The sequence below is a fragment of the Panicum virgatum genome, chromosome 9K, assembly GCF_016808335.1.
Source record: "Panicum virgatum strain AP13 chromosome 9K, P.virgatum_v5, whole genome shotgun sequence".
Taxonomy (NCBI): Eukaryota; Viridiplantae; Streptophyta; class Magnoliopsida; order Poales; family Poaceae; genus Panicum; species Panicum virgatum.
The window spans coordinates 28,148,267-28,161,698 of record NC_053144.1 but is presented as its reverse complement, the minus strand read 5'-3'; the positions used below and the strand labels follow the sequence as shown (position 1 = coordinate 28,161,698).

The 13,432-nt window shown below is 44.7% G+C and overlaps 1 protein-coding gene across 1 annotated transcript; it reads left to right on the top strand.

Annotated features, from left to right (window-relative positions):
- The first annotated feature begins 9,208 nt into the window (after positions 1–9,208).
- LOC120651113 (homeobox-leucine zipper protein HOX23-like) lies at positions 9,209–11,611 on the top strand. The gene is made up of 2 exons (XM_039928488.1): positions 9,209–9,982; positions 10,655–11,611. Exons 1-2 carry the CDS (start codon positions 9,317–9,319, stop codon positions 11,087–11,089), a joined length of 1,101 nt encoding a protein of 366 aa, XP_039784422.1. The 5' UTR covers positions 9,209–9,316; the 3' UTR covers positions 11,090–11,611.
- Positions 11,612–13,432: the final 1,821 nt, after the last annotated feature.

The following is a 13,432-nucleotide window of genomic DNA, read 5'->3' as shown; positions in this document are numbered from 1 at the left end:
ATATAAAATTAGATACAACAAAGCTTACAGAGCGAAACAGAAAGCTTCGGTCGATTGCTCCGTGTCCAGCCACTGTATGAAATCACAAAGAGGTGGTTGACTCTATTTCCAAACCGAGTTAGAATTAACTTACTGAACTCCGAACGCGCAAACTAGATAGTGCGAGGTGATACCTTCGCTTTGTCCTTGCCGTAGCGCTTTGGCGGATCGTACTCGTAGTTCTCGCACATGAAGAACCTCCTGCCGAAGTCATCGCCCAAAACTTTGGACTCCATCAGCTTGCACAACAAACCACAGAAGCACATTAGAACCTGCACTCCTTGAGGCACAAATTCTCTAATCTTGTTCAACGGAATGTAGGTAGAACCAGAGAAAGACATGGTGGTAGTGCGGGGATGGCTAGTGACTTCGTATGAGATGGCTAGTGACTTCATATGAGATGAGGCGATGTTCTATTTATAGATGAAGCTATTTGGTCTATAGGCATGGTTCACGCATGTCTATCGCCATTTCAAACGGCGGTAGGTCCTCCCACATTTTTAATTATAGTGGGGGTACAGAAGAATCTAATGCAAGGTGACAGGACATCGAAATCGTAATTGAAACTCATGAATATCTCATAAAAATATATTTTTCACATTCTATTAGAGTTAAATCTAATTTTTATTAATTTTTTAAAAAATATTTCCCTAACCTCCGCTATCTCTGTTATTTTCTGAAATATCTCTAAACGTAAAGAAAATAATGACAGATCAGACAGCCTATAAAATAATTAAACAATTAATTACAGTAGTGAGAATATATAAAATAATTAAAAAAATTGTGGGAATATCTACCGCCGTTTCAAACGGCGGTAGGACACTAGGCGTCTACAGTCCGGCTACAGCCGGCTATAGCCGCGCTGTAGCCCGGCGGTAGCACTTACCGCCGGTTCGTTCGGCGGTAAGGAGCTACCGCCGTTTTATCCGGCGGTAAGTTTCATGGGCCGTGGGCCAAGGATTTTACCGCCGGATGAACCGGCGGTAGCTCCTTACCGCCAAACGAACCGGCGGCAGGGTGACATATTTGCAAAAAAAAAATTATAACGACATATATTTTTGATAAATCGAAAAAAAAATAAAAAAAATCCGCAAAAATCAGCTTGAATAACGGATGTCACTACTTCCACCGGACTAGTAATGGACTTGTGGAATGCAATTTTTTTTACACTACCGCATAAAACATTTGAAGGGGCGGGTGAAACAGAATTTTTAAGGGAGGACGCCGCACCCACCCCTTCTTTCCGCAGCTAATAATAGATGTTTGCGGGAGCAGGTACGTTGTCCGTCTCTAAAAATGTATTTTTAGGGCCAGGTCACCCCTTGCTCTCCCCTAGAAACCCATTTACAGGGGCGGTTCACCCCCAACCTGCCCCTAGAAATGGCTATAGGGGCGGGTTGGACGGTGAATCGCCCATGCAAATGCATTTCTAGGGGCGAGTGAGGGGTGACCCGCCCTTAAAAATATTTTTCCAGTACACCAAAAAGTTCAGCTATTTGAATTTTAATTATTCGAATTTGTTTTCTGGTATTTTTGAAATTTGGATTCCCGCAATTTTATTCTATCAAACTAGTTCACGATCAAATGCCATAATGATCGACATGGAACACATTTCATAAATATAAATAATTACGCGTGTAAAATTAAATTATGTAGAAATAAAACACACACATATATCATTACAAAGCATAATTAATATTGTACATCATTAAAATTGAAGTTCGAATGCATGTTTTTCTCCTATTTACCAACGCTACTAGAGGAGACACGGTGCTTCTTGTTTTCCCACTCATGAAGACCAAGATATTTAGGCTCTGTTGCTAATTCATGGTCTTTATTAAAAAATATTCCCCTTGGCTTGATCACTTCATGCATAATAAAAACGGCATAAATCGGTCACTACTTCTAGATGTTGTCTCTCATGGAGTTGCCCTTTGTTGCTTGGGGGATTATCCTGCAATTAATGAGAATTCATGGAGAAAGTAAGTTAGATATACACAAAAATAATGTAACACATATACATCTATTTCTAATAAAGAGTAGTCACTTACATGTTCAGGATAAGTTATTATGTATCTCCCTTGCACCCTGAGATGCTCGCACAAGTAATACCCGCAGTACACGAAAAATGAAGGTTTCTTGTGGCATGAGTAGTTTGTGCGTAGAATCATTTCTTCTTTGTTCTTGGTGGGATAAGCACCTCCTAATTTAATAATGTAGTGCTGGTAAGTCCTGTTTGAAAAAAATGATAAGTTAATTTATAAATGCATAACTTTTATGGAAAAATTTGCATAATGTACGTATGGAGGATAAGAAGTTCACTAACATTCTGAGGATGAATAAGAAATTTGATGGGGATAAGGATATTACATACCCCTAAGCGCAAGGTAAAGCTGAGCTCACGAGTTGTCAGACCCGGGGCCATGGGATACCTGACATGCCACGGCTCAGTACCAGATATAGGATGGGGGCATGTCTCATACCCATTCGTTATGTAACTAGTCGGATAGATCTAGAGCTAGTCTAGAAAGAAACCACCCGAGTAGTACTCGGTGGAGACTCTTAGACTCATACCGATCTAGGATTTCCTTGTAACCTTACTCCCCCAGCCTATATAAGGGCGGGCAAGGACCCCTCCAGGGGCAGAACGCTCCATACCCTAGCGCATACGCACCCATCTACATTCAAGGGAATACAAAGCACCCAACAGAACGTAGGGTATTACGCATCCGTGTGGCCCGAACCTGTCTAAACCACTGTGTTGCTTGCACCATCGTGTTCTTGATCCCGGCGTCTTCCCACGATCATTCATCTACCTAAGGGTATCCCTAGGTAGATGTGACGGTAAAACATCGACAGCTTGCGTCCACCATGGGGCGCGTCTCCGACGATCTCTCGACGAACTCAATGGCTTCTTCCAATTTCAACAACATCCTAGAGAACGACACCATCCTTTCCTTCGAAATTTGGATCTGCATCGCAGATGGATCTGGTGGCTTTACTAGCCATATCGCTGACCCGAAAGATGCAGGATCGCACCACGCCGATGAGGACCTTGCCCAAATCCAGCAGCACAAGCTGCCACTATGCAAAACCCTCTTAAAAATATCTAGGAGGAAGAAAATTTTGATCTAATCAAAAGATACTAGACCGATCCAGAATCAACGGCTCAAACCCAAGTAGACAACTCCGATCTACTCGATGGAATCGATCGCGTGACCAATAAGCTTGACGAGTGTGTCAACCTCACACAAAGTACTCTAGATGAATTTGGCATACCACGCGTCAAAAGTCCCACAACACAAAATCATGTGGTCATCTTTCGGATGATATTTTTACTCATCTAGATCGAATCGATAATACATTGCTAGCTTGCATCAAGTTATCTGAGGACACCCTCAATGCCAAGGAGTATGATTCTCCTGAGGTAAAATTTAACCATGATTTCAACGAGTTCATGAGTAGGCTCGAACACCTGCCTAGAAAACTACTCGACCTCGTTGTAGTAGGACTCTACTAGTACTCGGTTAGGACTTTCCTTGTAATCCTGTCCCCTCGGAATATATTAGGGCGGGCAGGGACCCCTTCAAAACACATCAATCCTCTGAGGGAATACAAACCAACACACAAGATGTAGGGTATTACGCTCCGGCAGCCTGAACCTGTCTAATTTTTTGTGTTCCTTGCATCATCGTGTTCTGATTTCGGCGTGTCTCTGCCTACAATCAATCTCCTCGAGATTTCCCTCGGAGAGCTTAGCGGTTAAACACTGACAAGCTCATTTTTCTAGTAGTGACGTGTCGGTAAAAGTGAAGTAATGTATTGCAAGCAAGGTTACACACTCTATAAAGTTCCATCTATGTTTGGCTAGAAATGAAACATAAAGTGTACTCCCTTCATATTGTAAAGAAAGTCGTTTTGAGTTTGCCTTAAGTCAAATATTTTAAACTTTGACTATAAATAAATTCTTTTGGGTTGAGTTTGAAAATATAAAAGTGTAGTTTTGCAAAGTATATGTGACTATATTTTATAATTTTTTGTAGTAAAAATTTAGTGGTCAAAGTTGTTTTTGAAAACCGTGTCGATGTCCGAAACGACTTCCATTTACAATACGGAAGGAGTATGATGTAAGGAAAAACTCTATCTAATATGGTTTATTACTTGTGGGACATGGATGGGATTTGTTCTTGAGGCGGGCTTCAACATGTGATTTCTAATGGAGCAACGTTTGGACGATCTTGGCCGTTGGTTTATCATGTGGTCCCTGATGGATCCAACGAAAGGCAGCAACATATATGCATGTGTGTACGTCGATACATGGTTGACAGCTTGACGCAGGCAGCAGATCTTTCGCCCCTGCTACATTACTATGCACACATTAATTTTTTCCTCTCTCAGGGCCGAGAAATTGAAACTTTGAAAGGCATCGATGCAAGTTGCTGTCGCTCGTTTCGATCAGTCTGTCACTGTCTTTGGTCATGTAGCATGAGAGCCCACATGAGCCTCCCATACAGCTGCATCGAGTGGATTCATTTGCCTTGGAAACGTGCAAAACTGGGCCTATAGCCTGCATGCAGCGCACATGATGTGCACAGAGAGATTCTGGTGCGAGAGGAATGGGTAACGATGATGGCTCGTCAGATTTGGAGGCATCTCTCTCTCTCTCTCTCTCTCTCTCTCTCTCTCTCTCTCTCTCTCTCTCTCTCTCTCTCCAAATATTTTGTAGTCAAGGCCAGAATATGCCAAACTATGTACTACAACTGTTTGAGTGCAAGGAGCTAAAGGAATATCCCAAATTAATGGAATGGCTTACTTACGAGGGTCATGCAATTATGTGCATAGATTCATGTACTTGTTGTCGTTTCACCATTGCATCATGGAGGCAGCTTGTGTATTATATAGGATCTATATCAAAACCATCTCTTTCATGTTCAAACATGTTTGCACATCCTGCATGCATATATGGTGAACCCACATCGGAATTGATGGTGGGTTAATTAATATATATTGGAAGTGATACGAGAATTATTGTTTCCATATGTAGCGCCGTTCTTGTATATTTATCCTTGCAATTTTGACACTCATCCTTTTTACGGACTAATTGCAAATATCTAGGAATTAAAATGGAAGTCAACCAATAAATTTACAAAATTTACCTCTCAATTCCCATTGTTAAGTGTTAAAAATTGCTCTTCCTTCCACATACAAAATAGATGCGCAAGTTCCAAACAATATATGATTGAATTATACTACCTCTATAAACACACAAATACTAGGCTTCATGGAGTCACAATCACCTCCAAAATATACAAATGCCACTATGATTTAGCTCGTCATTCTTCTATATAATAAGAAAGAAAAAGAGTGCATGAAAAGGTTCAGCACAGGTGCGCAATAGGACGTTGTAGAGTCCTCAAGGAGGGAAAAATAAAAAAAAAGGTGGCATATTCATGGTCCCAGTTATCTTGGCAGTTAGGTTTGTGCTGTCCACATATATGGTCCTCGGTTTTGCAGTACTCCATGCCCTTGTGCCTCCATTGGTTGCAAGTTTGAAATTAAAGGAAAGGGGCGAGTAGTAGGTGGTCGGTTTGGGACCAATATGGGGGCCTGCTTCCGATGGCGTCTGAATTCCACACATATATGTTCTTTCTTATTTATCGTTTAGGATGGCAGTATCATATAAATATCATTCACTCATGGAATATCTTCTCACAAGTTGTTATATTCTCAAGGCAAATCAAGTAGACTATTTTGAATGGGAAATTCAGAATTTTCATATTTGTAGCCAAAAGAAAATAAAAGGTCGCTAAACCACATTTTAAGACAATAAAAGGTCTAATTCTGTAAATTAGACCAGTAGTGCGGACGCTCTCTCAATGGATGTGTGTATGCATGGGAGGGGCAAGGAGAGAAGAAAAAAGTGCATGCATATAATTTTGAAGATAAAAAGATTATAGTTTCGAAATCGAGCATCAAAATCAAAATCCGATTGCACAGTTATGTTTATTTCAGTAAAAGCATCAAATTCTAATTTGCTTGTGATTTTTACGAAAATATCTTATGGATTTACATAATGTTTCTTCGCATGCCTGAGTTCAGGTAAGTGGATATTGGTGTTCATATTGTGAATATTGATTGTTTGGTGTCATAAGTGAATAAGGATAAACAACTTAGGTAGGTGAATATTTATTGCATAATCAATAGTAGGCAACTTTAGCAGATCAGTTGAGCATTTTAACTAATTTATTTTGGTATTTTTCCATTGTACGTAAAGCAATTTATGTGTCTTCGAAAAATATTGACAAAACATATGGTCTTGTTTTGAAGGTCTCATCGAAAGAGATATAATATTGTGCAATCGAAATTTGAATTTGATGGATAGTTTATGAACTATAATATTTTAAGTTTCAAAATCATTTGCATGTGCCACCGCCGGCGGGGTCGATTGTTAATTTAACCTGCTGTGCCGTAGTGCTAAGTGCTAACTCAGGGCTGGCCGTAAAAAAGACATTACCTTTAACAAAAATGAAAGGTACCGATGTACATAAAAAAATAAACCTGTGATTCCCTTGTATGTTCGAAGGTAATATACAAATGTAGAGCTCGATCGCAGTAGTTCTAGCAGAATTTTATCCTCTAAGGTTAGATTTCAGGAGAACATGGGATCAGCATCCGGAAAGAACGAACCATGCATGGCTTCCTCCAGCAACACGAATCTCCAGCGAGCCAGGCGCGCGGCAGTAGAGCTGTGCACGCGTTAGGTAGTAACCATCTCCCTGCTGCCTGCATGCCCTCCTCCATGGGATGAGGGGCCCCACCCCCATCCTGCCCTAGATTCCTGCAGCTTTCCCCTCCTCTTAAAAAAACCATCCATGGCCAGCAGCCCTCGCTCTAAAAGTCTATACCCTGTTTTTTTAATGGTATTTTCTTGTGATTCTCTCTCTGTCCAGCTCATTCCTCCAATTCCTTCCGTGTACTTTCCTATCCCACCCCACTCCACTCCACTACTTGAACATCCGCTGCCATGTTCCGAAATCCTGAGGGAAAATAAAAGTATGAGTATCTACACAAGTATGTTCCCACAACGCCCCTCCACGGGCCAAAAGAAATGGCTCGCGCCAACTAAAGAATCGTAATAATCGCAATAAACAATAAAAGAGCGCTGAAATTAAAGAACTTTGTTATGTACTACATGTATGTCAAACATCAAGAAAGTGTATGCATTTATCGCTCGACGCCTAGCCTAGATGATGAACAACGTTAGATTTGTTTTCATGTGAATTTCTTGTGTTCTAAGCAAATCCGTTGGATTATATTGATGAACCAATGCACTGTATTCCTATATACAACATGTCAACATGCCTATGCCTATGCCTATGTACATATCAAAATGAGTTTTTTATGTTTCCTCAGAAGACAAAATGCACTTAAACTAAGTGAGGAGATGGGTGTGAAGCAAGTGGTCAGCTAGCTGCAGGAGAATAAACTAGATGGAAGGTTCTCCAAAGCGATCTTGCCTCCTCCCCTCCCTCACATGGCCGCCAGCAACTCCCGGGCGCTCACCCGCATGGCGCATACGCAAGAATATTGCAAGTGCAGGGCGGCAGCGGCCGCAACCACGCCAACTCAACACATGCAAGAATCTCCGGCCTCGCCTATTTTATTAATTACTACTACTACTACTAATCGCCCCTTTTCGATCCAGGATTAAGCTGCCAAAAGCTTGCCCAGGCCTGCATGATTGCAACATCATCGCCGCCGCCGTGGTCAATGCGGTAAAATAATGGTCTGACTTTGGAAGAAGATACATCCCCATCCCCCAGCGCACTGGACTGGATGGGATTTACTCTGTCAGAGAATAATGACCACGCACCACCTGGACCAGTAGTATTTATTTTTTATGTATGTGCACGCGGCGCCTAGCTACATATATACGAGTGAATACAACAGCAGCGTACCAGCAGCATGTAACACATGCCCCTGCAGTGTCACCCTCTGCCATGTGGGGCCCCTTGTGAGTACATCCACAAGGATTATTGTTATTACCTTAGCTTGATGTAAAAAAAGAAGAAGAAGGAAATCCCGGAAGTAGTTTTACTGTAGCAATTTAGTGTCTAATTAGGTTCATTAGATCTGTCTCGCAATTTACAAGCAAATTGTATAATTAGTTTTGGAATTTTGAATTTTGGATCTAAACAAGGCCTAGGTGTTCAGATCTTTAATTTGTTCTATACCATGAACGAGTTTAATGTAACAATTAACAAAGTCTGAGATAACAGACAATTAATTAATTATCCAACTAGGGCACTGTTGGAACTTTCAGTTTTGTTCTCTGCACGTACGTACGCAGGGCGGTGGGTGCTTGACATGGTCGTGGTACAGCACACGCACAGTCGGCGGTGTGTGGTTGGTTGGTAGTTTGGTACAGCATGGGAGGAGGAGAAGGAAACCGTGCGTACGTTCGCAGGCGGAGCAAGCGCTAGCTGCACTGGTACTGGACCTACTGGTACGACTGCTCTGCTCCTTTGGGGCCCGCAGGAGGAGCTGGATGCCATGGCGTACGTGATGACGTGTCAGATCGATGGAGCCAGGAGGGGCGCGGTGGGTGTCTGATTGCCGATGGCGGTAGTAGCTAGTGGCCTTGCTTCACTTGTAATTTTTATGGGCCATCTCTTGCCCCACCGTTTGCTCTTGACAAATTGAAGAAAATTTCACCGTGCATGCGTGTATGATCTATCACAGCTTCAAAGATTTTATTTAATTTGTCAGTTAGGGTATGGTGATGGGTGATACAGATCTAATTATATAGCTTCACAAATTCAATGCTTAGTAGCTAGGAGTCATTTTACAAAGAGCTTGGTAGGAGACATGCATGCTTAATCGCCTCCTCTCCTCAGCACTATTCTTTTCCAAAGGTGGAGATGCATGTGAAAGGTCGAAACCTGAATGTATAATACGTACAATCTACTAATGTATTGTAATAATCGTCGACAAATTAGAACTCCAACACATTTTAGCTAAGTGTTGCCTCTCGTTTCCTTTTCTTTTTAATAACTAGTTTTATAGATTTAGTGATAGGTTTTGTTTACAATAAATTATAGGCTCACAAAATATCTCTTTTTAATAAAAATAATGTGAGGGGAAAAAATATCCATCTTATATTTCCATTTGCTCCCCTCTTCCTCCTCTGCCTCTCTGTCACACACTCTCAACCAACCTCCCTCTCTCTTTCTCTCTGCGATTGATATACTCCCCCCATGCTCCTCCCGCTCCTGTGATGAAGCCGATGGCCACCAATGGCATGGCCCCCTCCTTCTTCCCCGCAAACTTCCTGCTCCAAATGCAGCAGCCCCTCCCTCACCATCCCCAGCAGCAGGAACACCACCACCACCACCATGACGCCGGCCACCACGAGCACGAGGTGGCGCACCATCTCCTCGCTCCCCCTCCCCCCGCCCTCGTCAGCCCCTTCCTCCACGACTTCGGCGGCGCCATGGCCGCGCCGCCAATGCTGGGCGGCGGCCTCGGCAAGCTCATGTACCCCGACGGCGCGGGCGACGACGGTAACAGCCTGCAGCAGCACGCGGCGGCGGCGGATCCGCAGCAGCAGGACGGCGGCGCGGGGTCGGACGACGAGGAAGGCTCCGCCGCGGCGGGCGGCGGGTGCGGCGGGGAGCGGAAGCGGCGGCTGAGCGTGGAGCAGGTGCGCACGCTGGAGCGGAGCTTCGAGGTGGCCAACAAGCTGGAGCCGGAGCGGAAGGCGCAGCTGGCCCGCGCGCTGGGGCTGCAGCCCCGGCAGGTGGCCATCTGGTTCCAGAACCGGCGCGCGAGGTGGAAGACGAAGCAGCTGGAGAAGGACTACGACGCGCTCCGCCGCCAGCTCGACGCCGCCCGCGCCGAGAACGACGCCCTCCTCGCCCACAACAAGAAGCTCCACGCCGAGGTACGCCTGCCTGCCGCGGGAACCATTGCCAATTTGCCATGCCCATGCCCATGCCCATGCCCACGCGGCACAAGATCTAAGAAATCATCGATCTAACACACGCAAGCACCGGGAGGGAATATGGGATCTACTAGTAGGCTAGTAGCCATTGTTGATTGTTCTCCATCATATATCTTCTTGTCGCTAGCTAGCTCTTGGATCTTGATCAGCAGCTAGCTAGCAGTCACTCCAAGATCACCATGCACGGTTCTTGGATCGATCTTGGTTGTTCTTGGGTGTCAGAATGCGTGATTGATTGGGCATGGTGGATGCAGATATAGAGTACAGATCCATGGCATAGGGAGCTAGCTAGCAGTAGCTGATAGATAGGATCCATGTGGGTTTCAGCGTCGTCTGCAGAAAGTGCGCGTGTCGGGATCGGTGCCGGCCATATGAACGCTGCGCCTGCTGTCGGCCACCCATGCATCCCTCTCTCTCTCTCTCTCTCTCTCTCTCTCTCTCTCTCTCTCTCTCTCTCTCTCTCTCTCTCTCTCTCTCTCTCTCTCTCTCTCCTGCGGTGCATGCAGCATGATTAGCCACTCGATCTACCAATCACCGTCTTCCCTTCCCGAGCCCACCGGGCCGTTCCCATTCTGTCCATGTCCTCATGCGTCTGAGCTGGTCCGCGTGCAGGTCATGGCGCTCAAGGGAGGCGGAGGCGGCGGCGGAGGAGAGAGGCAGGAGGCGGCGTCGGAGCTCATCAACCTCAACGTCAAGGAGACGGAGGCGTCCTGCAGCAACCGCAGCGAGAACAGCTCCGAGATCAACCTCGACATCTCCAGGCCGCCGGCGCCGGCGCCCGGCGCCGACGAGAGCCCCGCCGCCATGAACAGCCACCGGGGCCTCCCGTTCTACGCCTCCGCCGCCGTCGACCAGCTCCTTCATAGCGGCCACCCGTCCCCGGCCGCCGCCGCGGCGCCCAAGATGGAGCTCGGCCACGGCGCCGCCGCCGACACGCCCTCCGCCGCGGGGGCGGCCGGCAGCTTCGGCAGCCTCCTCTGCGGCGCCGTCGTCGACGAGCAGCCGCCGTTCTGGCCCTGGGCCGACGGCCACCACAACTTCCAGTGATCGCTCGCACATCCTCCGATCCGCGCGAGGATGATTGATCGAGACAATGCATGCGTGTCACGAATGAATCTGATCACCGGATACATTCAACTAAGAGTAATCGATCGGTGTGGCTGCTCTCCATTTTGTTGGCATCGATCGAGGCCAGCAGGAGGAGAGATCGCCGATATCAGAATGAGTTAGTTGTTGAACAAATTGATGTGATGAAGCAAGTGATGGGATGATCCGCTTTGAGTTAAGATGAGGAGGAATGAGCCATGAATGATTGGAGTACGTTGGATGGGTCATGTGTCAGTCTAGGTAGATTTTGGATTCAAGTAGTAAGCTTTTTTTTCCTCTTTTTTTCCCATTTCACTTTTTATTTAATTTTTCCTTGATCACTATTTTTCTGTTTAATATTTATATATAGGTGATTACATTTGTGAGGCAGTGGTGATATTATTGTGTATAGGATTGGTGTGGTACCTTGTGAGTACCAACAAGTTTCGCACTTTGAAACCTTGCAATTCTCTCCTTTCTCTCTCTCTCTCTCTCTCTCTCTCTCTCTCTCATGGCACTTGTGTGGATGATCTACTATGAAATGGACATTAATAGATACATGTTTAATTGATTCCTATTTTCTGTGCCGGTGATGAGGATAACTGGAATATCTTTTTTCTTTTTTATTTCAATGGATGAACGCTGATGTGGATGGGAGCTTGACGTATGGGGTAGTAGCAGTTCTGTGGTGTGCGGTTGGTGTTTGGCATGTGGGCCTCATCTTCGAGCCTACGAAACAGACAGCTTGTACAGACACACTGTACGGTGTGCAAGCTGTGCAGTACGCCCATTTGATTTAATCAATTCGCAATAATAACGTATTATCAAGAAATGAATTAATTGAAAAGTTGACTTATATATTGGCTATTATTAGTTACCTTTGATGCGTGGTATTCGAGTAAATTAGTCGATCGATCACCAAACGTGAACAAGTTTCACAAAGTTACTCCGTTTAATGATTGTGATAAGAAGAGAGCATCTCTTGTGCTCCCGCCGTGTCGTGCCTAGGGGTGGTAATGGGTTATGACCCTAGTGACTTCTTCACAGCCCAACAAGGTTCTTAAATTTTTTAGTTCAAAATTGTATAAGATTAGATCCCAGTCATTTTAGGACACAACCCTTAAATTTTTTAGTTCAAAATGTTGGCCCTTTACCATCCCTAGTCGTGCCTAAATAGAAGTTTGAAAATTTTCACCTGCAATTTACATTGTTGCCACCATGTGTATATATTTCTGCATAAAGTTTCAAAGCTAAACTCAAATTGTACATTGAGTAACAAAAAAAATTAAATCTACACGGAAACTTAATAACTAGCTGTGGACCAAAAGATATTCCATATTTCTTTATCTTTTTTGTTCATTTGCATTTTAGGGTTTAGAGTTCATGGAATCTAACGCAAGAATAAATAGAACATAAAAGTCCCACAACCTTTTATTATCCTCCCTCCATTCGTTTTTAGGTGTTGTATAAGATTTTGGCAAAAAATCGAAAAAGGATGTCGCCTAAGTAAAGAGGCCCAGCAAAGCAAGTCCAATCAGCTGAGGCGCTGAGGCGGCCCAGCTCCGCTCCTGGCACAGTATTGTATGGCGTAGAGAAAATAAACCACGTCTAGGGCCATGGCCCTAGTGGCCCATTTCCCGACCACCAATTTGCACTTTGGCAGCAAGTAGTACCGCGGCGTATTCTTTCTCTCTGAATTTTCCAACCCACCTTTCAGCATTTTTGTAAAAAAAAGGAATAAACTATTTTCCGTACTAAGGTGCATGCACATGCACATGTCATGATGTAGGCAGGGAAGGGCAAGGCAGCTGGGGCAGAGGATCCTTCCTTTCTTCGCCTCTGCTTGCCGCTGCAGGCTTAGAGATGAAGGGCGAAATGAGCTATCCTTGTATTACTCACAGTAGAAAGAAGAGAGGGGGGGAAAGGATGAGAAAACGTTGTCCTGCTAGGACTGATAACCACAAAGAAATCGGTAAACTGTCTTGCGTTGCAACATTTTGGGTTGGGCCATGAAGCCACTGTTGTGCCTTAGCTTTCTTGTTTTTTTTGCGGGTAATTGCTGTGCCTTACCTTGATCGAGTAACGAGTATGTGTAGTCACGTGGGCATTTCCTGCTCGAGTAATTCTGTTGCCCTGAGACATGGAGAAATCCTTGTTTGTAGTGTTCAGTTAACCGGTGTTCTCCATGTCTCGGGGACTATGGAGGTGAGAAGAACTGACCAAATTCAAGTCACCAACTAAATCATGGTGAAATGACGGAGCTATGTCGGCGTAGCTCGATTTTGGATGACACTCCTATATAGG

What these genes read in the sequence shown, in the direction of transcription:
- LOC120651113 (XM_039928488.1), top strand. Translation starts at nt 9,317, where the DNA reads ATGAAGCCGATGGCCACCAATGGCATGGCCCCCTCCTTCTTCCCCGCA. An exon ending in ACAAGAAGCTCCACGCCGAG is followed by an intron (nt 9,983 to 10,654) that starts GTACGCCTGCCT and finishes GTCCGCGTGCAG; the next exon opens with GTCATGGCGCTCAAGGGAGG.